Source organism: Bradysia coprophila (genome assembly GCF_014529535.1).
Source record: "Bradysia coprophila strain Holo2 chromosome X unlocalized genomic scaffold, BU_Bcop_v1 contig_35, whole genome shotgun sequence".
NCBI classification, from domain to species: Eukaryota; Metazoa; Arthropoda; class Insecta; order Diptera; family Sciaridae; genus Bradysia; species Bradysia coprophila.
The window spans coordinates 1,920,255-1,946,970 of record NW_023503325.1 but is presented as its reverse complement, the minus strand read 5'-3'; the positions used below and the strand labels follow the sequence as shown (position 1 = coordinate 1,946,970).

Sequence of the window (26,716 nt, the reverse complement as noted above, 5' to 3'; positions counted from 1 at the left end):
GTTTCCAGAAAGAGCCGAAGGCGAGTTCTGGAATCGAATACGCTAAAAAAGACTTTTAGTCCGTGGTACGAATGATACTTTTCATATCCGATCGAGAAAAAATGCAACGAAGTCGCACTTCTTTGGTCATAGGTATCAAAAATTATTTTTTAACGTTTAAAAACTCGACTTCTTTTGGGAGCCTGAAATTCGATGTTTAATCATTAGAAAATATTTGCCTCAATTTTACTACTACGTCTAAACCGTACATCCTTTTTCTACTAAATTTAAAAGGAAATGACAATCAAAAGAACTCTTCAAAGTAAACTGTTCGTAACTCAAGCACGGTGAGCTTGAAAAACGTCTAAATAAAAAAGTCGTTGCATACAATTAGAACGAGCGTGGTAAATTTCTGCCATGGATAGAAGTTTACTGAGGAAAATTGATTCCCACGATGAGAATCGTGAAAAAATGTGTTTATTTTGTTTAAAAAAAAGGCCGGACTAGAAAGCCCAATTTTACAAACACTATGATAGGTGGAAAGGTGGAAGTATTAGTTGGCCTTCTATCCATGGCAGAAATTTACCACGCTCGTTCTAAACACTATTTTTTCCGCGCTATTGTGATTGTAAAGGCTACATGCAAAATGCATATAATAACGGTTTAAAAACACATTGGCGTCACAGTATTTGACAAAATGTTTTACTGTTTGTTCAAAAATGAAATGCACAGTTTTTAGTATTTCGAGACAGTTGAAAATTTCAATCTGTCAGATAGTAAAGGATGCGTTTAATTAACCGGCGCATTAAAAGATTTGAAATTTGAATGGTTTTTTCCACAGCTACAGATTTTTGCATGTTAAGTTTCTTACATTTTTTGCAAATAGCATTTTAATAGTAGGAAATTTAGATTTCGTCAGAAGAATTTGCGAACGGAAAAATGTAAATTTATTTTTAGTCTGAGTATTGTTCTACATCTATAATTTCTCTTAGATCGTGTCTTTATTCAAAGAAATCGATGGTGTTGTACAGCGGCTAACTGTTAAAACCCAGCCACTATTGAGAATTTCCAATAAATCCAAACAATCCAATCCACAATACATTCCATAACTTTTAACAGTTGTCAAAAATACTATAGCTGCATATATTAGCGACTCTTTTTCAAATACCGAATAAATTTGCTTCAAGTCAAGTTCAATTTTTGCATTGATCAACTAGTTTTGGTGATCTTTCTAGTAATTATTACGCACGTAAATCATAGAGTTGAATTAACCTTTTCTTAACACACATTTAATAGTTGTTTTTGTTAAATATTCAATGCACAAAACCTATTCTACAAAACCAGTCCACTGAGCCAACATACATGTTCTATTGAAATTTCAATTGTCAAAATAATATCGAAGCCATTGATTTATGATGACGAGAAGGTACATTCATCTCTCAGAAATTTTACTTTTTCATTTCTTTTATTGTTTTGTTTATTTTTTTGTGTTTTTACGAAATCCTTTTCATTATTCATGATAACTCAAAGTAAATAGAAAAACATAAAAAGTAATGAAAAAGTAAAATTTCTGCGAGATGAATGTTCCTTCTCGGCATCATAAATCAATGGCTTCGATGTCATTTTGACAATTGCCATTTCAATAGAAATGTACATATGTTGGCCGAATAAACTGGTTTTGTAGAATAAGTTTTGTGCATTGAATAACAAAAGCAACTATTAAATGTGTGTAAAGTAGAATTTAATTCAACTCTATTCCCATGTAGTGCGTAATAATTACTAGAATGATCACTGAAACTAATTGATAAATGCAAAAATTGATCTACTCGCTTGTCTACAGTCGGTTGGACTGTAGAAGAGCCACATTTTTTTTATAGTACTTCATTCTCACTGTACTATTTTCTTGTGTAACAACTTCACATAGGTTCATTCCCATGAAATGTCACAGCAGTGAAGTTTGTTCACGAAAAAATAGAATCAGTGACACATGACAAAACGTACTAAAATGTAATAGTTTAAAAGAAAAATTTATTACATTTTAGTATTAGTTTCAAAACAACCTTTTCCTATACTTGAAGTATTTTTTTTTTATTTAAAATTCTCAATAGTGGCTGGATTTTAAGAATTAGCAACTGTAATACTCAAATCTGTAGAAAGACCGTCTGCTTCATCCATTTAGCAAATTTTTTACAAGAAATTATATCAACACTTGAAATGATGATATTGGATGCAAAAATATGTAACTGTGGAAAAAATCATTCAAATTTCAAATCTTTTAATGCGCCGGGTAATTAAACGCATCCTTTACTATCTGACAGATTGCAATTTTGAAATGTCTCGAAATACTAAAAACTGTGCATTTCATTTTTGAACAAACAGTAGTCATTTGAGAATTTCCACGGAGAATTTGCTCAATCGTAAACTGGCAAGCAATAGTAATGGATATAATCAAACATATTTAACGTATTGTACAAAAATAAACGCAAATCCGAAGAAAATAGAGTAAAAAAAGTTACTTTCTTGATCAATTTAATAACATTTTTAGTAGGACCAATTATTGCTGGCTCAGCTCTAACAGCATGGTCTATGCAGTTCGGATAATAGCAAATGAGGTGTCGTTGTAAAGGCTATCAAGTGGTGAATGTAGCATCAAAATATATTGACTTTCACAAGTCAAAAACTTGCAGTACGGTTGACAATATTTTCAAATTGACTTTTCTCAAAAAAGTACCGTTAACTTTTTTTTGTTAATTATTGATATAAATTCGTCGCATGGTCCTAAATAACTATCCACAAAATTTTTTCGTATGCAACGACTTTTTTATTTAGACTTTTTTTAAGCTCACCGTGCAAGATCATGTTAGCTCAGTGCGAAAATCATGGACTCAAGATCGAGAGGTCCCAAGTTCAATTCATGCCTGTGACAATGTTTTTTTTTTTCATTCACGTTTGACACACTCAGCACTTTGTTTTGTATCAAATTGTAATTGTAATTTGTAATCAATCTCACATCTGTAAAGTGGGTAAAGGACGAAATACAATAATATTATTTCTAGAATAATAAAGAAAAAAATAAGCAAAATTTCCAATATACGTTTTATTTGTACATTGTACCGATAACTCAACCATTGGTCTCATCGTCGAAATGTACGTTTTATCCGTACGACTTTTTTTTTGCGTGATTGATTTTCTAAGGCATAAAAATAAATCCCGTTCGTGATCGTTCTCCAAAACTGGAAACAACCGAACCGGTTGGGAGGGTGATGTCAAACATTATAGGAAGTCCCGTAAGGGTAGACTATGCAACACTTTTATTTTTTAGACCCAATTATACTCTCAAGATGCTGATGACATATTGTCACATCTAAGGCAGAACGATCGACTTTGATTTGCTGAGATCTGCAATTACGATGCGTTTTCCATTGTTTGCTGTATATAACAGACAAAATTACAATGGAAAACGCAGCACAGTTTTCCACGTCAACAACTCAAAATTGTGCCCTTGTGCCATAGATCAAGTCTTGTGGTAAAAACCATTTTTTTTTGGCTACAGCACTCTTTCGAACAAACGAAATTTTCTCCTAATATACATTCAAAGTTTTATCAGAGAAACTTGCAATAATTTCCACGCGCACCGCACAGAAGTACCATCCTAACACCAAGTTGAAGACAATTGCAATAGTTTTTTTTTGTTTATCAATTTAATGGAATCTACAACAACATATTTAACAATGGAAAACATAATAACAAAACTTACTTGCTCTATACACATTTCCCTACACTGGGGAACTTTCAGCTGTGTTAGCAATTCATGTTGATGTAATCCGTTTTCCGCCAATGTGGTAATTCCAAATAAAAGCACTAGCAAAATACTGCACAGTAATCCGGATAAAATCATTTTAAATTCACTACCGAAAAACCGTTGTAACGTCTGTATTGAAGCCAGAAATTATCATGAATGCCCTGCAGAGCTTTTTTACACAGTCAACACAATAATAATACGGGCAATCATTTACCCAAAATCAAATCTTTGGCTTAAACTTGGAGGAAGACAATAATGCGTGATCAATCATTGATCGTCATGCCGCAAAACACGTTTTTTTTTACATATATAAGATACGAAAATGAATATACAATAAATTCGCACTTTATAATGCTAAACAATGCTTGTCAACACGGTCGGTAGTACTGCATGTACAGCAAGAACAAAATCTTGGCACTATACGCAACCTTTCACCCATAGTAAACCACCTGTTGATAAAACTTTCATGTTCATAACGAGAGCTTTATCACAAAAAAGCATCGATACGATAACCTCACATCACACACGTAGCAATTGCAAGGTATGAGTACATTTATACTCGCATAGTTCATGCTCCCACTTCTAAAAAAACAAACCGATGAAGTTTAGGATATGAATTAAAACTCGAAGAAAAAGAAAACACGCAGAAAATCACGTGACTATTTTTATAATAAAACTTTAAAAGAAAAAAAAACCAATTTGTTTCTTTAGTTTTTAACGTAAACGACTGAATGGTGCAACCGTCTGATTTTGACTGACTGTTTTTTACGATGAACGGCTGTAGATAAAATGAAACGCGATATATATTTTGCAGTATAGAAGGCAAAAAACAAAATCATTTAAAAAACAGCCGCAGAACCGTTTTGATTTCATTCCAACCGTTCGTTGGCTGACGTATATCATAATAAATTTTTTTTTCTGTATTATTATGGTGGATATGTATTATGATGATGCATTTATAGTAAAACAATGACAATCTTCTGCAGAGAGAGGTTTCTGCTGGCGATGGGAGAGAAAACTATAACTCTACGGTAAAAATTGTTTTAATCCAAGTATGAGTGTGCTGCTATAAATGTATATGCGGCTATTGCATACCAAAGAGAATGTGATACGAGGTCTTAAAGATATTTTCCTTTTTGCAGTGAGTGCACATTCACATACATTTTTTCCGATATTGGCTTTTGAGAGGATTTTTTGCATTCGTTCGTGGAGCGAACAATATGCCATTGAACCATTGGTAATTTGCAGAGATTTGAGCAAAAATACGTTTATTGAGACTATAGACATCAATAATTATCCTGAAATTGCTTTAGTTAATGATGGACCGATGGACGAATGATTGACCGACGGACGAATGATTGACGGCCCCAAAACATTCACACCAAAAATACTAATTTCTAAAAGAGCGCGTTGCATATCATTTCACTTGAGTGGTACCCTTTAACAGGGTACTGAAACTGGACAGTGTATGCGGATAAAGAAAATTAATGTAAATTGGTTTTAAAACATTGCGTTCATACTAAAAACAATAAATGGACTTCTAGATGCTAGCTATGAAAGTCAAATATTTTACAAAGGGCAATAGAAAAGGCATATTTCCTTTTCATAAAATGTGACCAAGAGCAAATACTGCCTTTTACAAAACGTCACACAAAGAGCTAATGCTCCCTTTTACAAAATGTCACACAAGAAGCTGATGCTCCTTTTTACAAAATGTTGCAGAAGTAGTTAATGCTTTCTTCGACCAAATGTGTTGCAAGGAGGTAATGCTTCCTTTAACAAAATTTGACACATGGAGCTAATGCTCCCTTTTACAGAATGTTGCACAAGGACCTGATGCTTCCTTCTACAAAATGTTACACAAGTAGTTAAAGCTCCCTTCTACAAAATGTGACACATGTAGCTAATGCTCTCTTTTACAAAATGTTGCACAAGGAGATGATGCTCACCACTGAGCCATCCCGTCCGGTACAATTGTTTTGAAATGAAATCTACTCATCAAATATTTTGACGAAATGGATCTATCATCTCTATTTGTATCTTTCCACGCTTTGCGAAACCTGAAATTTTGTCATTGTGCTCAATTCACCAACAGTATAGTCTTAAGTCCTTCTTGATGATAGCGTTGAAAATTTGAAATGTAGACAGTCCTCTCGTCTCAATTAAATTGGTTGTGTTTTGGTTCAAAGATGAGGGTCATTGTGAGAAACTTGACTCGTTGTGTGACGAGTTTTATTTTCTTTTGACAATTCGCCACAAAGTTCAAATATCGTTTCGTACAATTATTTGGAATGATGAATACAGAAAAACAGAAAATAAAGAGGAACAAACTCAAGTAGGGCCCATAAAAGTCATAAATACTTTAAATCTCTTCAAATTAACTTATACTATCGCTCTCTATCTCTCTCTCTCTATACTATTAAAATTGCTTACAGAAATATTGACAGCAACCGAACGAAGTCAAGTTAAATAAATGACAACATACACAACTGCTATATTTAGCTGTATACAACTATGAATGGACAAGTTACAGCTAAAAATGCCAAAATATATAGCTCAGAGTCTGAGGCTCAGACACATTCAACTCCCTCACTCTCACACACTTCCTCTTACGGCAACTTTGTAAGTGTCATTCTTACTAAAATCCAAGATGACGTATGACGGCCATTTTGTTAAATCCGTCAATAAAAAAAATGGGAAATTGGTGTGATTTCACTTAAGAAAGACAGAAAACATTGCCTTCACTTTGAAGGCACCTAGCCCATGATCCGGTAAACCGATTCCCAGATTGGTAAAATCGAAATTCGTTCAAATTTGCTCGATCTATTTGGAAACAAGCATTTGGCGGTACATGGTTTACTAAAATTGTAAATTGTAAAAACCTTTCATTTAACGTACATTTCGAACTGAGCCTTTCTTTTGACATGTTACCAAAAAGGGGAAAAAAAGATTTTTAAAAATTGGTTCGAATTTGGCATCTCTGAGAAATCATAAAATGTTTCCCCTTACTCAGTAGCACAGTACGTCAACTCCAAGTCATTCCGTTGAAAGCTAAAAAAACCCAAAATTTCCGTGATGAGATCCGTTTTGACAAAAGAAAAATTTCTCAGTAGAAATTCCGAGCCCATACATTTTTCTATTGTGAGTTCGACCTAGAATGTTTTCCGAAAAACTAAAAATTGGAAATGGCCGCAAACTCAACTCAATCTAAAGTGTAAATTATAGAAAACCTAACTTGTCTTCGATCCCGTTCACGGCAGAGTAAAATAAACCAGGCATGAGTGGTTCATTTTCGAAACGTCAAATAAGGGACCTAATACACTGGATGAAAATGTACTCAAATGAACACTGACATAAATTGAAAAATTTTATTCGCAAAAAATATAGGGCTACTACATTATTCAGGTGTACCTAGTCAAATCAGCGCTCCTGCCTGTCGTGTCCCGTTTCATACTCATTAATGAAATTATTCCAAAAAATTCGACCGCCACCAGGTTTTCCACCTTTTCTCCTCGCAAAAGGATATCTTAGAAATAATCGAAGTAAATCCTCGCACTGATTCTACTCGAGGTTTACTTTCGCAACCATTTTATTCTCAATTCTTTTTGATGTCGGTTGTGTATGACACTTCAAAGTAGATCGCATGATGGTTCATAGACTTTGATAGACATTTTGATGCAAATTTCCAAATTAGCGATTCCATGCGAGTCAACAAAACAAAGGTATGCTTGCTGTTGTGAGCTTGCTTTTTTCATGTAAATTTACATAATCAAGTTACGATCAGCCTTTCGTGTTCGCAAATCACGGTCAATTACCTTAGATTCATTCATAAAAAAATCGCTGGTTTCCTATTGCAGAATAATTTTCAGTTATAATTTTATGGAAATTAGTGAAAAGGTGTACGAACGAAATGGAAGTGCACTGTTTATTGCATTTAAATAAATTATTTTTGTCCACCCAAATAATGTGAAGTTCATTTCAAAATTGACTATACATTCCATATAATGTTACGTGGCTTAAATTAACTGGATATTCTTCCGTACAGCGCAAATCAAAAATAGTTTACAAACAAACCCACTTTATCTGACAAACAATTCCGAGTAATTCTCTAACTCTAAACTCTCTATGCTCGTTTGTACCATCATATAATTTCGTGTTTATAGTTGGGTGGAAAGATTAAAATTTGAATTCGAAATTCTAATTTTGAAAGTCTAACAATGGTTAATGGTATACGAAATGGATGTGAGAATTACAAATTTAATTAGTTTTGCATTAATATTAACAAATAAACAAATTCAAACAAAATCTTCCAAAGTAGGAACATTGAGCACAGACGGTTTCATATGGACTTTGCATTATATTATACATATATTTGAACGGTTTTGAACTTAACAAGGAAAATAACATAAACGAACCAGTTGTTGAATGAAAATTACATTTTGTACATAGAACAGATGTTTCAACTTTATATAGTTGGGAGGTGTACACATATAGGTCCAGAGAAACCAAATTTAAGTTTCATTTGACCGAAACTTTCAGCACAAGAACGCTTTGAATTTTGTCCTACAACTTGCAAACAGTCGTGTTTGGCAACTTTTTATTGGTACATGTGTTCCTAGGTAAATAGTGTAGTCTCGATACGAACGAAACACACTCTACGGTCGGTTGATTGTCGCAGGTGGTTCTAAGATGGTTCGGTTGGAATATAATAAACAACAGAGTATCCAGAGCCTATATTCGTGAAAATGATTTCGGGATTTTCACGAATTTTCACGATTCTATTGAAAAAAATGTCGCTAATACAGGCACTGTTGGCAGAATTTTTGGAGTAGATGTACAGTATGATAAACTTACTATAGAAAAGCGGGCTCAAAGTGCGAGGGGCTCTTCAACTCTTTTTTGTCAGTGAACAACACGAGGGAATGGTGGGACATGGTTCGGGCGAATAAAGGTAAATAATGTTCGGATAAGTGTAACGAGAAAACAATAGACGAATAATGGGCGAATGGACGAACTATATGGGACAAGATTTTCCATTGCTGTTTCCCCCTCGTCATAGTGCCACTACTCATGCATCTTCTTCTTCTTAATGCATCTTCTTCTTCTCTTCATGTGATTTATTATTGGAAATGTCTTCAGGGCAAGCAATATTTTCAATAGAATATGGCCATTTTCCATTATTTACAAAGTGTTCTAAACAGATCCTTCTTCACAAGGGGGTATAGTTAGATCGATTTTTTTTACAAATTTCGCTAATTTTTTCGAGATGTTTTCATACCAAATCGTTTCGAAATTAGTACCGGCGGTTGAGTTTTGAATCGTCGCACTGGCAACTCAATCGTGTAGTAGAAAGCAAATGAGTTAACCAATTGAGTTGAATAACCCATGTTACCCCTTAACTAAATGATCTCAGCTTTCCACAACAATGATCACAACTGCTGTGGTAAACTCAGTTCAACAAATGAAAATTTTGAATTAGGTAGCTTTCTGTGTAGCTGGAGTTATCTGCTTTGACTTTGATTATGTTTTATGGCTTTCGTCAAAATAACTTTTACATTTTACGTAAAAAATAGATTGACATTGTTACAATCTACGTAGTGTCTCTATAATATTTTGACTATTTGCTGGCACCTGCGAACAGTCTAATCAAGGCAAGATGGATTGAGAACACGCGGCGCTAGCACATTTCGTATTCTCGATCCATTTTAGATTCGAAAATTGCTTTTACTTTACATGCTTATGTTTTTAGCCTGGGGTCGAAAGTGGCTTACTACACACCTAGGGAAAACAATAAAATTGGTTCAAAAACATGTAATAGTAGATTACTGTACCAGGAAGTAATTTGATATCTCGTATCCAGATGAGTAAAAGCATCCGTGGACTTCAGCCTGGGGATACTTGGTGTTGAGGAATTTCGCGCCGTGTCATTCACAATAACCCACAAAGTGACATTTTCCTTATACAAAATGTGTCATTTTGTCAATTATTGTGAATGACTCGGCGCTAAATTCCTAGCAGCCGGATACTTTTACTCATCGTGATACGAAATATCAAATTATTTCCCGTGTGCACTATAGTCTTTAACATCTAAGAACCAGAAAAACCGTTGACGAGATTTTCAAATTAATCACATTCCACGTACATTCTAGGTAGTTTTCAAAACGAATTGGCTGAATACTTTAGTGTGGCCTCTTTTAAATTGAAATAAATTCGATTCAAGTAAAATTCAATAAACGCAGTGATCAATCGATTTTGATGTTTACTTAAGTAATTATTGAATTATCACACATCCACTTGTTCTTTGCGTTATTTAATGTACGAACCAGTCCACTCAGACAATTCACATTTTCTATTGAAACGCCAATTCTCAAAGTGATATCGAAACCGTAGAAGAAGGGAATGACCCTATTACCTCCCTAGTAAAGTAATAGTACATTACTATACCAGTGAAGTAATTTGATATCTCGTATTCATCGTGATACGAGATATCAAATTATTTCACGTGTAAAGTATGGCGTTTTACTTTACGAGCGAGGGAAAGTTGCATGTTTTCATGTGTTTCTCGGCTTCTACTCAGATCAACAAAATTCACACAAAAACTCTGCTGATAAGTCTATGTAAATCACTATTAAACTATATGTTTCATAGTTTATAAACTAAAGATATTCTCTGACGTATCGACCGTGCTTAACTATTAAAACAAATAAAATTAATTTAAAAAAAAAACGCAGTGCTTCATTAAAGATAAATTTGATATAAAAATTTGTCTAGTCCATGGGGTCCCCAGTCATCACCGCACTAAATTAAAGAAATATCATAAATAAATAAATGGAACAACAACAACCAACTTTAATTATTTACTCAATCAAGAACTTATAGGATCACAAGTAGAGAGAAGAGAGCCCCAAGAGTGAGGATCATTAAGGTAAATAAATAAAATTTAAATATTTTTCTATTTTAATGGACAAATGTACGTTAACTTTTGGCCGAGATGAAGAGCATATAAATAACAATGTTTTCAATTAAATCAGTCATTATTTAGTTGAAACAACGAAAGGTTTTTTTTTCAAACCTTTTTCACAAAATAAGAAACAATTCCACGTCAGAAATAAAACAAACAATGAAATGGAGAAGATCGATTTTTTTGTTTTCGGGATTATAAATCTTATCTCAGCGTATAGTCTGACACACGATTCTGTGTGCTATATTCCATTATTCGTTTTTAAGTGTGTGTATATTTAGACGGATGCGTACATATAATCTAAAAGAGTTTTTTTTTTCTGTTATATGATCAAGAGGATGAATTTTGGAACGCTGCAGGGTATCGTCTAGAGAAAATTAACGTTAAAATATGATATGCTAATTTTCCATCTTGCACACACACAGCGAGTAACCGACAAGTATAACGTCAATTTATCATCGACAAGAAAAAAGTTGAGTTCTAAGATTATGATTTATTCCGATTTTCGATATTTCTCTTTCTTTTTTCTTTTTATTATTTTTGTAATTTAAAGAGAAAAGTCTATGTGCACAGTCGTGTTACAGTAATCAGAATAAAACCCATGAAAAATATCACAATTTGTATAAATAAAGAAATTCATTCGACTAGAACTATAGAGAGATGATGTTTGAATTCGGTGTAATGCTTAGCATTTAAGGGGAGATTAAAAAGCAGGTACAACCGAATCATTGCGGTTCTATATAATAATTATGTGAATGAAAAAGATAGAAGACGGAAAGCCATTTATCTCCAATGTGGAAGTATTATGCATATAACAACTGCTGAAAGTCATTAGAAGATAGAATAAGAACGTTGGAAAACATGGTTTCTTCATAAGAGCATTGAACGTGGTATGTGGCTCGAGAGCTAATTAGTAATTTCACATTTTGTTGTTGTGGCACAGCAAACACAATCACTTTAAAAAAGACGGAAAGAGAGAAAGAGGGGGAAAGGTACTTGCATCCGAATAGGGTTAAAATCAACAATAAGGATTCGCTGCAACACAACATTGGATGCACGTTGCACATATATGCATATTGCATATTATTGTGAAAATAAAGAAAATAAAATGGCCGATTTGGTTCTAAAACAATAACTGTCACTTTACAGAGGGGTGCAAGAAATGAATGCATCACAATAACCCGTCCCCATAAACAATTAGCGAAATGCATTTTTATTTTTAAAATGGAGTATTCTGGAGATTTGTACATAGAATTTGCATTTTCTTTACGATAGATGATAACCACTCCTATTACTGCACTGTTTTGAACGGTGTCTGCGAAATTTGTTTGTTGGTTTGAATTATAATTTGAATATTTTTCTCATTCTTTTTTTTGAAACATTGCGAGATATTAAATTTGTAAATGGCGTGAATCTGTCGATTGTGAAGTATACAGAGTACCCGTGGGAAAACATACGTACCATATTATGGTACTACCATAACCATAACCAAAAATTTACTGTAGCGAAATGTTCATAAAAGCGTAGAGGGTACTGCTCTGTGGATGCTTTCGTTTGTTTTCGGTTTTAAGCTCAAAACGCACGAGGCATCAAAAACGTGTTTCGGTATGAATTTGAATCTTTGTTATAGTTTCGTTAGGCATCAAAGAACAAAGAAAATTTTGGTCGACACACGTTTTCGATGCCATGTGTGTTTTGAGCTTTACTTTTTTTTTGCCAAAGCTTGTAGATTGTCATTTAAGAACCAGGCAGTAGCGGTTCATTTATGAAACGTCAAATAAGTGACCTTATACACTCTACGAAAATGAACTCAAATGAACACTGACATAAATTGAATAATTTAATTCCCAAAAAATAGAGCTACCAAGATACTCCAAGATACAAGTCAAATCAAGTGCTCCTGCCTGGTTTACTTTATTCTGCCGTGATATTACAATAGATTGTAGATTTGAGCACCACTTCAAAGGACTGTCGATGATTGACTCCTGTTGGCAAGTCTGTCGTCTGTCACTTTACACGTAACGAAGATATATCAGTTTTCAACGGATTGTGGTGCGTTTCGTGCTTAAAGCTTATTCCGCACTTCACGCTTCGCTCTGTTTACTCACCGTTTCCAAAAATAATAGTAAATAAATGAAAGCTGCTCTATCTGAAGAAGCTTAATCCGCTTAAAGTTTCAGGATGTCCCATATGAATCTTATCAGAGTCAACTAGTTAAAGTAAAATTTCTCCGATAGAGTTAAAGCCAAAAAACTGCCGATATTGTTGTCGGTTTTCGAGATAAGCTCAAGAAGTGTAAGTTCACCACATCTATGAATATAAAGTTAAATCAAATCGATAAATGAAAATCTTGATTTTTTGAATTCCACTTGGATACTGATAGAAACTAGGCGAATTGACTAGCGGCCCTATTCGCTACAGCTTGGAGAGGATGTAATTCCGCGATTCAGTGTTGTCAAACCGGTTTCAAATCGTTCATAGCGTCATATGCATTTCTAAAGTGTGACCGACTGGAGGGCATAATTTAACTTCCGAAAGTGTGCGTGTATTTTTTGAGTTGCAGCTATGTCTGGCAACACTGAATGGCGGACGTCTTTTATGCAGAGAGATGAAAGGTTCGCGGCTGGGACGTCGCTTCGACAGATAGAGGTAGCATCTGGGGCCATTTGTAAAAATATTGAATCCGATGATACCAATAGAAACCGTCATAACCACACATTTTAAATTATTTTCAACACAGCCAATTTCAACGAAATAAAGTGCTAACGTAAAATAATTTTTGTAAGAATCAGATACAGATTCTTCCTTTCAAAAGTGCCCTTTTGGAGACCAGTTTTCGAACACGTATATCTCCGATAATATGAAAGTAGCTCAACAATGAATTGCTGTACGTTAGTTTTGACTATGTGGGAAAACTATTTCCATAATTTTTAGCTCGAATCATTACAGTCAAAAATTAATTTTTTTTTAAACAATAAACCAATTTTTGGAAATTGTCGGTCATTTCTGACATTTCATTCGTTCTATAGAAATGGCCCACATGTTACCTCTATCTGTCGAAGCGACGTCCCAGTCGCCAACGTTTCATATCTCTGCTTTTATGTATGTCCCAAATATATTTACTTGAAATTTTCTTTCACAAATCAGAATCAAATATTTTTGCGTGGGTACCGCAAATTTTCGAAACCATCACGATTGAAGAAATATTGGGATGTCAATGATCCACCAACGAACGTATTTCGAAATGTGTTTTCGCATTTATATGACTTCTCCGCACAGTCTTTCAAAATTTATTTTCATTACACTAACTACGAAAATTGTAATTTTCGCTTCCCGAATGAGATGCGAAAGTTTAAAAATTCAACTCTCAGTAAGCCACGACATCACAAGAGGTGCGAAAGTACTTTCGCCCCCCAAACGAGGATGCAAAAGTAAATGACAGCAACAACAGAGGAGCGAAAGTACTTTCGGCTCTCAAACGAAGATGCGAAAGTAAATGACAGCAACAACATGTGTTCAGTCTGGTGTCGTTGTGATCGCTGTGATTGTTGTGATAGAAAAGAACGTTGTCAATAATTTAATATTTTTTCTTATACCAGGGGGCTGCCGCCCCCTGGACCCCCGCATATTTCAGCATATTTCGGTAAATTTCATCAGTTGGAACGTGTTTTGGAAGCTCAAATTACAATTTTCGTAGTTATTGTAATGAAAAGTTGTATGGATCACATGGCACGACGTAAAAAAATTCAACCTGTGCGATTGCCGCCCTGGCCTTCGGCCACGGGCTGCAAACTTCGCACACGGTTGAATTTTTTTACTTTCGTCCCTTGTGATCCAAATAACCATTGCCACATAATTGTAATTAGGATTACAAAAAAAGAACAGTCGGCATAGCTTCACAAATCGAACACCCAATTAATCAGAAGAAGGAGAAGAAGAAAAAAAACACAGCAAGATTCACCACAATTGATTAATTACAATAAATAAGTAACACAACGAGGATTCGTACAATGTTCCTTTCGGGTGCGAAATTTATGGAAAAAAATATGTTTAATAAGAACGCTTCAGATATCCGCTATGCATAAAGCTTTATGTTAATCTTTCGGGGAGAAAATAAATATACCAAACAGTGTCTTATTGCACCGTACGAAATTATTTTTATTTTACAAATCAAATATTTGTGTGGATCCCTGCTGTTTGGCTTTATAAGTAGAATATTTAAATACAACAAAAAATGCAGTGCAAATGGTCTGGATTTGTGTAATTTGTTTTGGTTTTCAGATCAAAAAAAAAAAAAACAAACAAACAAACAAACAAAACAAAAACGTTCCTATGCAATAAAAATACGAAAAAAATACTTTAGCTTTCATGTTAAGATAATCATTAAAATAATCAATTCAATGTGCATTACCATGCATATTGCCTCTTGATCATTTTGATTATTTCGCCTCATTTGCATACCATGTTTGCTTTTGTTGTTACATGTACATATTTATGCTGCTAACATAAATAAAGATGATTCGTGAATTTGTGTGTAGCAATTTTTCGTTTTTGGGTGTTTTTTTTGTGCTGCAATAACATATGCGCGCATTTCACTATATATCTCATACGCCAATGTGTTCCTTTGTATGGACCTTAATTTGAAAGACTTTATTAAGTTAAAGTCTATTCGAGATCCCAGGATTTTGTGAAACTTATGATACTAATGTTGGAATGTTACTTGGTTCATTTTTTGTATTATGTTACAATTTAATGTGTGACAACATATTTTTTAATAAGGTTCGTAATAAACGGGAGATATTAAAATCACAAAGGCAGTTAAAAAATTAAAAAAGTAAATGAAAACAAGAAAATTTGGTGCCAAAAAATTCAAAAAGGCAGTTAGTGGAGTTGCTATCTGCCTTTTTTAATATTTTATCTGCGATTTTGGTTTTTAAAACTCGACTGCCTCTCACCTTTTTATTTATTTTTAACTGCCTTTTTGGAAAAGTGTTATCTGCCCTGCCCTTTTGAATTTTTTGTTTGCCATTTCGTATTTTTCAACTCAACCATGTCTTCTGACTTTTTATTTATTTTATCTCCTGTAATGTCATAATATTCACAATTTGAGTGTCACTTTTAGAATCAAAATGGGCTAGATTTAAACAAGTCATTCACAGAACGTACGTTTATTAACTGAAAATTTCGATAGCTATTTAACTGCCTTTCTGAAGAGTGCTATCTACCGTTTAGAATTTATTGACTGTCATTTCGAGTTTTTTTTTAACTCAACTGCGTCTTCTGCCCTTTTAAATGTGGTTTCTGATGCAATTTTTTGAGCGAAATTTTCCTCTTCTATATGACATGCCATCTGTGATGCAATTTTTTTTAAATGAAAATTTATAGTTTTAGTGAAAAAATGTTGATATAAGAAGAATATTTTTTGATAAATTGAATGATGGAGTCAATAAGCAAATTGTGGCACTCTTTTTGTAAGTGATAACACAGGACTTGCTGCACATTGTGCGAATAGCGAAAGTATTACAAAGTGACTATTCACACCTTTATCATTCAATTTGTTAAAGGATGAATTCAGTTGATAAACAGACACCTTTCTCATACAATTCGTAAGTGTGAATTCGGTAGGTACTTGACTGAACAATGAGTATAAGAAAGCTCTACTCAGAAGATCTGAGATCTGAACTCATTTGTTAAAAAAAACCGAAAGTGACTTCTCTTGTAAGGCACCACAAAATTGATTTCAGGTTCCAAATCACACTCATCTGTCTTTTTTAATTTATTGTCTGCCATTTTTTACCTCAACTTTCTCTCTGCCTTTTTATTTATTTTTAAATGTCTTTTTAGAAAAGTCTTTGAAGTACAATTTCTAAAATGAATGATATCGCTAGAGTTGACGCTTTCAGCTTCGTTACGCAAAAATTTAATTTTACACCCAATTTTAGTTCAAACAAGCTGGCTTAGTTTTTCTCATCATCTGCCAAATAATTTTTACCAAAAAAAAATTGACCGGAGACAACCAAAATTTTACCAAAAAAATCTGCGTCGTAAAGTGGCAGATGTTCAGGAACAGACCAGCAAGAAAATTTATCTGCCACAGCTCAAAATTTGGTCACTCTAATCACTCTAGCTCAAACGAATCTGCCCCGATTTTTTTAATTCGTTCGAATTTTGTTCGAATTTTGTTACGAATACCTTTCATTTGATGGGTCGCACGCCTCTGTAGGTTTCAATACAGCTAAGCTACAGCCGAAAACGCGTTCCCGACCCTCGAAAACCACACTCAGAAACCACTTCGAGGCCAATAAAACAAAATTCTGGTTTTTCCTGGGGTAATGGTGTATCACATTTTCATTTTTATGTCCACCCTGCCTGAGACTCCTGCAAAATGTCATGGAGATTGGCTGACTAGTTTCCGAGATCGACCGTCGATAGATAGAAACATACAGAGTAAGTTGAAAGATTTTGATTGTTTGGGAAAAGTCAATTTGGTGTATTTTGTATGAAAAGTGACCAATTTCAAAACGATGTATCTCCGGCAATTTTAAACCTACATAGTCGAGTGATGCTCGTATTTGAAGCGAGAATATGTTTTGTGGTGATCTAAACCAAAGGGTAGAAACTGAAATATTCGGCTATATATAGTTGCCGCGTCTCAAAAAATTTTCTTCGTTATTTTTTTGGAAGTTAGACTGCGTCAAGTCCTCCGCTATCGCTCCGGACATTATCTGCCGTTTTGAATTTATTGTCTGCCATTTTGGATTTTTTAACTCAACCAACTCTTCTGCCTTTTTATTTAGTTTCAACTGTTTTTTTTATCTCCAAAATTATTTATTTTAAACTGCCCCTTTGTGTATCTGCCTTTATAATTCTTTTTAACTGCCTTTCCTGAATTTTGTATCTCCTTTTTTATCTGCCTTTTTAAATTTTCTATTTCAACGTTTATATTCATTCTTTTTAATAATTCTCTAAATCTTTCCGTTGGCCTGAATGTATATACCGCTTAAAATTGTCTCATATATGAAAGAGTGATCTCTCATTCATATATGATCGTATGCACATTTACCACTGCCTAGTGAGACTTGGCGAATGTTGACAATTTTGTACTCCGTTAGCATTTGCAATGTCTTCCAGGATCGAAATCGTGGTATGTGCTTGGAGATATTTGTTTTGCGAATGTCTTCAGCATATGGTATGGTAGGCAACCTTTTCGTAATCATCGCAAAGAGTTTGTGGAGGTTACAGGACATTAGTTGGTATTTTTTTGATTGAACTCAGCATTCGCATGGAAACAAATTTGTGACTGTTGTGAAGATTTTGTAAAGATTACTATAATTTCTAATAATAAGTGACTCTTTTTTTAAGGTATGCTTTGCAACCCATTTGTTCATTATAACTGAATGGAGAAGTTAGTAGCGATCGTAGCGATAACATCGAATCAGTCCAAAAACAGATAGTTATGCATGCTTTGGGAGACACAAACCGCATTCCGCCGTACAGATTGGAACCATACGAAGAGCGATGTAAGAAAATTGGACTGGAAAAATTATCTACACGCAGAAAGATCACACATGCTCTAATGGCTTACGACTGGTATAACAAAAGAATCAATGATGTGAATATTGATTCGAGATTCATCATAAGACAGCAGCATCGAGCGTTCAGAGGAATGAGAGACCATTGGCTGAAGTTGTCTACAAAACGAATTATGGGTATAATCAACCGATGGCAAAAATGATCAGACTGGTCCATTCCACTCAACAAAAAATACTCCGTGAGAGAGCGAGCTGTCAAATAAACAAAGGAAAAATTGAAAAAATTTAGTTTTGTCTCTCACACGGAGTACTTTTTTCGTAAAAGGAAACTAAGCATTATGGTGATAAGTCGCGATGGGTTTAAAGCGAAAGTTAAAGAGAAACTGAAGAAATATGACGAGGTTATAGATGACGAACTTTAAAGTTGATTTAATTGATGTTTATGTGTTTACTTTGACTGTGAGGACTGAATTCCCGGGTGGGTCTTTTAATTTTTCAAAGTTTTGACTTGTAATTTGATGTTTGTAAAACCTGTAAAATTGGTATACAGCTGATATATTTCGGCGGTGAATAAACGAAATTGAAATTGAAAATAGTTTGAATGTACACAAGAATTCCTCAGTTCAAATCTCGTGTGTGTCAGGTTGAGTTTTTATATTTGAAAATTCGATGATTTTCAATATTACCCTAGAGGTCATAATAAAACTATTAACCTAGGTGCTTAACAACTAGGAATAATGTTGGGTATAATACATCGAAAAACAGCATTTAATGTTGATATATTCACGCCAATGCAATAAAGACTTTGATGACACTGCTTTTACACAAAGAAGCCTAATGACTCTGTATTCTAGACAAATTCTTCATGATACATGGATTCGGATCTGTGGACATTTCAGGAGAAACGTTTAAGAGTACAAATGTTGATTACAAATCAGACTTCCGATCTTCAGAACGACTGGTACTACTGTCTCTATCACTGACAACTGGATCTTAAAGCCCTTAAAAAAATGCACAAAACACTTCGACAATGTTGCCACTGGCACCGATGCATAGCCCAATCACTTCAATATTGGCGAAGTTATATTTTGACCTGAAATGCGAAAAGCACGTTTCGTAAATTTCATTCTTTTCGAGATCGACGGAGTTGGATTGGTCGATGTCTGATTCCATTCTAATTGTCGGGTCGATGATGAAACCTATATTCGAGATTGGATTGTATGCGAAAATATCAACTCGTCTGCTGACGCCATTGATTTTTTTATCGTGCTGTAATGTAATTAGAAGTAGGAAACTGTAACCTCTATTTTTTCTTGAAATAAATGGAATAATAATGTCCATACATGCAACTTCTTCCAAAATAATACAGCCTCTCACCCTCAGTTTCATTGCTAAAAAGAGCCTGATACTATGGTGGCGATTGTTACGTAAAAGCTCACCGCGCGGATATTTGTTAAGGATTTGCCAAATGTTTCAAACTCGTCACAGTGTCTGCAACGGCCGTTGCCTTGATTTTCCATCGATATAATATACTGTAGATAATGAGACACGAAGAACGAAATTTAAGAAATATAGCACACATAGAGAGAGAGAGTAGTGCGAGGCAAAAAAAACCGTGGTACGCTGCCATGGTCCAAATTATCTCCCTAGCGATACATTGCGTTGACACAATTCGATTCTCTTAGGGGGAAAATAGTGTAGATTTTCTGAATAATGTTTAGTAAAGAAATTATTTGGAAATTAACATTGAGGTATAACTGTCCCTCTCTCTCTCTATGTCTCTCTCAATCCTTTTTGAATTAAATGTAAATGTTTTTAGATGTGAAATTTATTTTCTTAAAAAGAAATATGACAAGAAAATCACTGGATTATCCACGCCAGCGAAACTGAACCATGTCGCACGTTTACATTTTTGTATCAATTTTATTTCGAATATGCGAAAAGATTGATCAGTTCACGTTCTTTTATATATATAATAACGAACCTTTAACACAGAGTTTAAAGCGAGAGTGTTAAAATAAGTGCATTGGGTCATAAAATAGGTGTAATCTGTAATTAAAATCATTTGTTATTTAAATGAATCGTGCAAAACAAGTGTATACAATTTTATTTTTGCATTTTTATTTGCCGTTAATTTTGCATTATATGCATTGGAAATTGCGATGTGCTAAATTGTACATATCTGATTATTTACTTTATATTTTATGTGGTGTTACTTGGCGGTTCGTTAATGGTTGTCTATTTATTATTATTACAATTTATTACGATTTAAAATTACTTATATATCCGTATGTACGTGTATATACACAGTCTGATAAGTAAGTTGGTATTTCACGAGTGGTGGACAAGGTCATTTGTTTCGAGATGGATATGAAAACGTACAAAACTACGTTAAAGTCACGATTCTCATCTTGAAGAAACAATATAACCGGATACCTGTTCAGTTCATAATCTACATACAAATATCTATTCATATTTGGACAGAAAGAGTGCTGAAAACACACGAAGAAGTGAGAAACTTTCTGCAGTAAACTCCGATTTGTTGTAACTTTAGACGTGTCGGATGGGAATGATCAAAATTAGGAGACGAATTTATATGGTCGGATGAAATTAATCCTTTTGTGAAAATTAAGACCTGTAGTGATGCTGGGTTCAGACGACACTAGAAGTAAATTCCATATAGTTACCCCTAGTAACAACAAAAAATTCAGTAAATAATCGAAATATCCATCGATGGAAGTTATTGACATCTCATAGAGCGGTTTAGGAGTAAGGAAGAGTACTCGCCAATGATAAAATTTGAGGAACTGACACCGAATGATCTTGAAAATGATACAAATACAACAGGAAGAAACTACGTGGAAGTACTTAGAATCCATGAGTTCTAAGATTAGGAGAGAGTTGAAGTACTTTGGAATAATGTTAAATGAGGAGCGTGTGCAATAAATTCAATAAATAATCAAAATCTTGATGGAAATGATGAGGTTGAGGTGGAGTAGGAGGAATAATGGAAAAAAATAATTAAAAATCGGTTTGAATCAGCGAGTTCTAAGATTTGAACTATTTCGAGTGAGGTTGAACCCTTCCTATTCAAGAAAGTTATATACTTTAGTTAGAAGAACTTATATTTGCACTAACACCTTCTCTAAGTAAGAAAAATCTAAAAGAACACTAATAAAATACATTGAACAGAACATTTTCCCCAAGAAATTATTTAAAGTTCCAATCTATCTAGGGAATCTATTACGAAATTGGTTCTTTACTCAATGACTGACTTTAAACGAATGGAATGAACAGAGAAATTAGTTTTTCACCAGATCCTACTTTATTGTATGGAATTGATGAGAATTGCTACGATGATCCATTTAACAGTTTCTCTTATTCTCATGAATTCCACCAAATAAAGCAAAGCGTCCTCCCTCTGAGTAATGACAAAAAATCGATCGAACTCTGTTAAAAGTATTCTTCTATATTCTTCGTCTTCATCTTCTTAACTCTACTTCTTCCTTTTGCTGAGCCTTATCATGCTTATCGTCATCTTTGTCTCATACACTTTTATTCTTTTATTTTCTTTTCTCCTTTATGTTCTCTTTACTTTTCTGTTCTTTTCTTTGCCGAGGTCGTTGCCGTAAATAACATTTGCCTGTTTCTCCTTCAATCATTCCTTGTACTGTAATCACAATCCAATATTTGATCCGTTTTTCACTCCTACCGACAACATTCTTCCTTTTTTTTTGCTTCACATTCCAAACAGTAATCCGTTTTCAGTCCGTGGCATACTTTCCGATTGTTTTTATTTACCATAATTTCATTCCATACGGATCTACACAAATTCCATTAACATTTACAGAAAATGCAGCTACGACTTCCTGTTTCTATCATCGATCAAAAACTGCAAAACTACACTAAACCGGTTTTTTATACCGATAAAACCGGTTGACGTTACTCAAAAAAAATCAATTTTAATAACTATTGTGATTGTGGTTTGTTTCTATACATGCTTTTGTGCGAGAGCGAGGGGGAGTGGGGCTCGAAAATTCGTCATTGGTCTTTGTTTCGGGCGTCAGTTTTACGAGCAGTTGTTTACCAATAAATGACACACGAAATGAAAGGTATACCTCTTAAAATCAAAGCATGTCATATAAACAACTCAATAGAGACGAGATTCCACATTGAATTATTGAATTGCCAGTTGTGGGTTCGAAACTCAAATGCTCAAACAAACGAGGCATTGAAAACGTGTTTTGGTCAGCAACACAAATAATTCGATTGATTCGATGATTGAATCGATTATTATGTTACCGATAACGTCTCTTCGTAATTGTTCGTCGGTCATTCAGTCAGTGAGGTTAAAGGCCCGTTGAAAAAAGTGTGTCTTTGTATCACCTGAACCATTTAGCCTCTGTTCCATTTTGGTGCATCATTCAAGGAGAAACAAAAGAAAATATCTCGAAATATTACGATTTAGCTGGAATGTCCCAGAATCGTAATCAACCATATTATTCTTTCAGAACAATAATTATATTGTCACGATGAATTTGCACAGCGAATGACGTAATTTGTGAACATCTTCAATAAGTGACGACGGTTATATGTATGAAAACGTTAAAAACAAAAAATTAACTAAAATGAGAAGACATAACATTTATAATATGAATATAAATAAAAGAAAATGTAATTTTACAGGTCAACAGGTTTGAACTTCACACATCAGTAGAAACAGAAGTAATAGGAAAAAACATTAGAGCAACGTAACTGTTTCAATTCCACCATTAAAATCATAAAATGGTGAATTTATATATCTGCTATTGAAATCACATATTGCTTGAGAAACCATATAATAATACACACCGTTTCGTTCTTAAAGTGTTTTATACTTATCCGAAGACAAAGTAAAGAGCGACTGTTTGGTGTGTGTACGGATTCAGCGAGCGTCTATTTATTTTATTATATTTTTCGATTTTGTTTCATTTAAAAAAAAAAGAAACTTTTATTCTGAAACGATCATACCAGACAGTTCGAAAACACCTCTGCCAATGAGAGGAATTATATTTATAATAAATACTTACAATGTTTAATGGTCAGTGTTTGAAATTTATTTATAAATTACGAATTTGTAGAAACCCTCTTTTCGTACTTCGTTCTTATCACAGTTTTTAATTCTTCAGCGGATTCGTGCAATAATTATAAATTAAAATCCAGCAAGATTGCATATTCACGACTTTAGATGAATGTAAAGTACAATTTTATGGCTATTTAGATTATTGCATTTTACGAAGAGAAATTATATTGTAAAATATTTATCGATTATGAGACTGTGATAATATTGTAGGGCAACCGTTTTATATATATATATATGTAAAATATACACAATTGTTGCACCAAAGAGTAGTCATCGTATTGTCTCAGATACACAATTTGTATTGTTGATCGAGCTTTAAATGGATATGAACGACGGTTCGATTTCTTTTCTTTTTTTGGTTTGCCTAGTTCTATATTATTGTATTCACTTATTAAAGAAGGGCCATCTGTGCATAGAACAATAACTATTTTGTAATCGAATTGCTAATTCCTTTTGATTGTAGGCTCGATTAAACCAATGCACATTAAATCTTAAAATGGGTTATTGGTATCCTCATATCAGCAATATGTATGGCAGTGAATCGTGACTTTAAATTCTGGCTCGCATAGAATTATCCTCGTACTACAATCGTTGTTCCTTTACATACATTTCTTGATGTTAATAAAGTCGACTATGACGTCAACTTTTACTGAACAGCATCGATGCTCGCGAAAATACAATTTGTCCTACACTTTTCTGGTCGCTCGTTTTTCTTTCGTAATCGACATGATTGGATCATGGATCAAAGTCTTATATAAAATCAGGTCGCCGGAAAGGTACTATTGCTATTGTTTCGTTATAAAAGCCTGGGACACATCAAGCGAGCAAAAAAAAAATTTATTCGACGGGTCGATCACCGTAATTCAATGTGTGAAAACGATCTAATTTTCGAATAAGTTCCATCTAAAATGAAATCTGTCATTGATGATTGACATACGTAAACACTTCATGTAAATTCAACGTACCGAGTGGTACACGTCAATAAACACTCAAAAATGAGACTTTTCATTTTTATCACGAGTTATGTAATGGATTTTATTACATACGCGCGGTGTTCGGATGTCAAAATTACTCGGCAAGTCTCGACTTCTTATTCGACTATATTAACACATACGCGCGATGTTCGGATGTCAAAATTACTTAACTAGAAGAATAATTCAAAAATTACACTTCACGTCTATGTTGTTGTCTCGTTTTCGCTTATGTGATAAAATAGAGTACACACTTGTCACTATCAGTCTCGGCAAGCCTCGAATTCTTCGTGACAAGTGTGTAATATATATTACATGCTGAGGGTCGAAAGTAGTGCTTAGAACAAAACCGGTTCACGACGCATGAAGCATGAAAATAACTATTAATGCTCGCTATTAATTACAATTTTGATCAGTGAAACCGAAAAAATTGACAAAATGAGTTAGAAAAGTGAGGTGAACCAACTTATTAATTTTAGTGCCAGTTCTCTCTTACATGATGGATGATGAAGGACAAGATTTGTCAAAGGTGCGGTCCACCCATTAAAAATGTAATGACAAAATAATGTTTTGTTGACATTTCGCTGATTCTATTCTATATCCTTTCGTATGGTATGGTAATGCTGTTGTTGTTGGTGTTCATACTGTCGGGAGACTACTTAGTAACAGTATGGCAAACCAAGCGATGACTATTAGCAACGCACTGCTCCTAGCATGAACACTCCTTTGACAAATGTCCAATTTGGAGGCTTTTGTGATGAGAGCTACCGCTTAAGATTGATTGTATTGTGTGTTTTAACTCATACAACGAAAACAAGTCATCTATCTTTACGAAAGAAAGGCTGTGCCTACTGTGACTTCATCAGCCTCCAAATATTTCTTATGTTCATGCTAGGAGCAGTGCGTTGCTATTAGTGTACATTTTTATCACGAGTATGGTGAACCGCAGCGGTTGTCGTCAATTATCAGTGCAAATTTTGTTGAACGGGAAAATTTCCACAGCTGATATCACAGATATCGTTGATATGTCATATGACAAAAAAAACTGTTTTTTTGATACCAACATTGAAAAATGATACTTTCGCCCCGCATATGAGGGGCGAAAGTAAAAAAATGCATCCCACGGGGAGAAAGTACTTAACGAAGAGCGAACGCAACTGAACGAACAGCGAAAGTGACTGACGTCACAGAAAATGAGAGAAATGAGTCGAGTTGTCAACAAAATCCGCTCATATTATGCAGAATACTTTGATCAAAATTGTAAAACACTGTGCGCCAGTGTTCTTATTGAAATTAGCATACAAAGTTGATACTTTTTGTTACTGAATGATTTGTTAGTTATATCTTAATTTTTGTGTGTGTTATTGTTGTGATGGCTAAATTATTAAATTTTTCATATACCAGGGGCTGCCGCCCCTGGACCCCCGCATTTTCTGGCTAAATGCCTTTTTATTTCAACATTTTGTTGCGATGTTTGCGATACGTATCAATTTTCAATGTTGGTATCAAAAAAAATAGTATGAACGACTCGGGGCAAAAGTAAAAAAATTCAACCTGTGCGATTAGAGCCCTTGCCTTCGGCGCGGGCTCCAACTCTCGCACACGGTTGAATTTTTTTACTTTCGCCCCTTGTCATTCAATGTACTATTGTTGTTTTGAGTCGTTTCTCGGTTTTCAGGATTGTCCTACGATGAAAATACAATTTTTATAAATAGTGATGAAATATCGACAATTCGTCGCTTATTTCCAATGTTGTTTAGGAAAAGCGTTGTTCCCTAAGAGTAATTATACCTAGAGAGAAAATTTCGAACAAAATTACGTAAAATATGTGGTCCCAACATGAAATACGAAATGTTTATTAGTATATGTGTTTGCCCTCTTAATTAAAAGGGCAAATTGAACCATCAAAAGCGAAAAAGCGTCAACGCATACTTGTATTGGTGTAAAATTATACGAAATGTGTATCTTATTCAAACTGATATTGGGACCACATTTCGTCGTACAAATTTCCTCTCTAGGTATATTACTCTAAGGTTGTTCCTAACTTATGCTAAAGGGCTTTTTTTTAGCGAATTAGAGGTTACGAGCTCTGGCCTGTTAGGATACGTTAGGAAATGATTGTAACATAATGATGATGTGCGCAGGCAGATTTAACACGTTTCTACTACAACATTGTCACTGTTACTACGAAATTTGCATTACTTTTCAACGTTTTACCTTAAAAAAAACATAAATCGCCGCCTAAGCAAACTTGACACTTGACAGTTCGATATAGAAAATGTGTGTTTTCTACCCTCTTCGTTTAACAGGTACGAAAATAAATATTTTCTTTCTCGAACCTTTGGCTTT

At 34.2% G+C, this 26,716-nt stretch overlaps 1 protein-coding gene and 1 long non-coding RNA gene across 2 annotated transcripts in view; one reads left to right on the top strand and one right to left on the bottom strand.

Annotated features, from left to right (window-relative positions):
• The window catches only part of LOC119069436, a 37,610-nt gene extending 33,058 nt beyond the window's left edge, over window positions 1-4,552 (bottom strand). Inside the window, exon 1 of the mRNA XM_037173494.1 lies at window positions 3,737-4,552. Within this exon, the coding sequence (XP_037029389.1) occupies window positions 3,737-3,877 (141 nt within the window). The 5' untranslated portion in view covers window positions 3,878-4,552. The remainder of the gene's footprint in view (window positions 1-3,736) is intronic.
• LOC119069440 lies at window positions 1,029-25,576 on the top strand. Its single transcript, XR_005086330.1, has 4 exons — window positions 1,029-1,228; window positions 6,803-6,805; window positions 22,743-22,749; window positions 25,566-25,576. It is a non-coding gene; the product is annotated as an uncharacterized LOC119069440 (long non-coding RNA).
• Window positions 25,577-26,716: the final 1,140 nt, after the last annotated feature.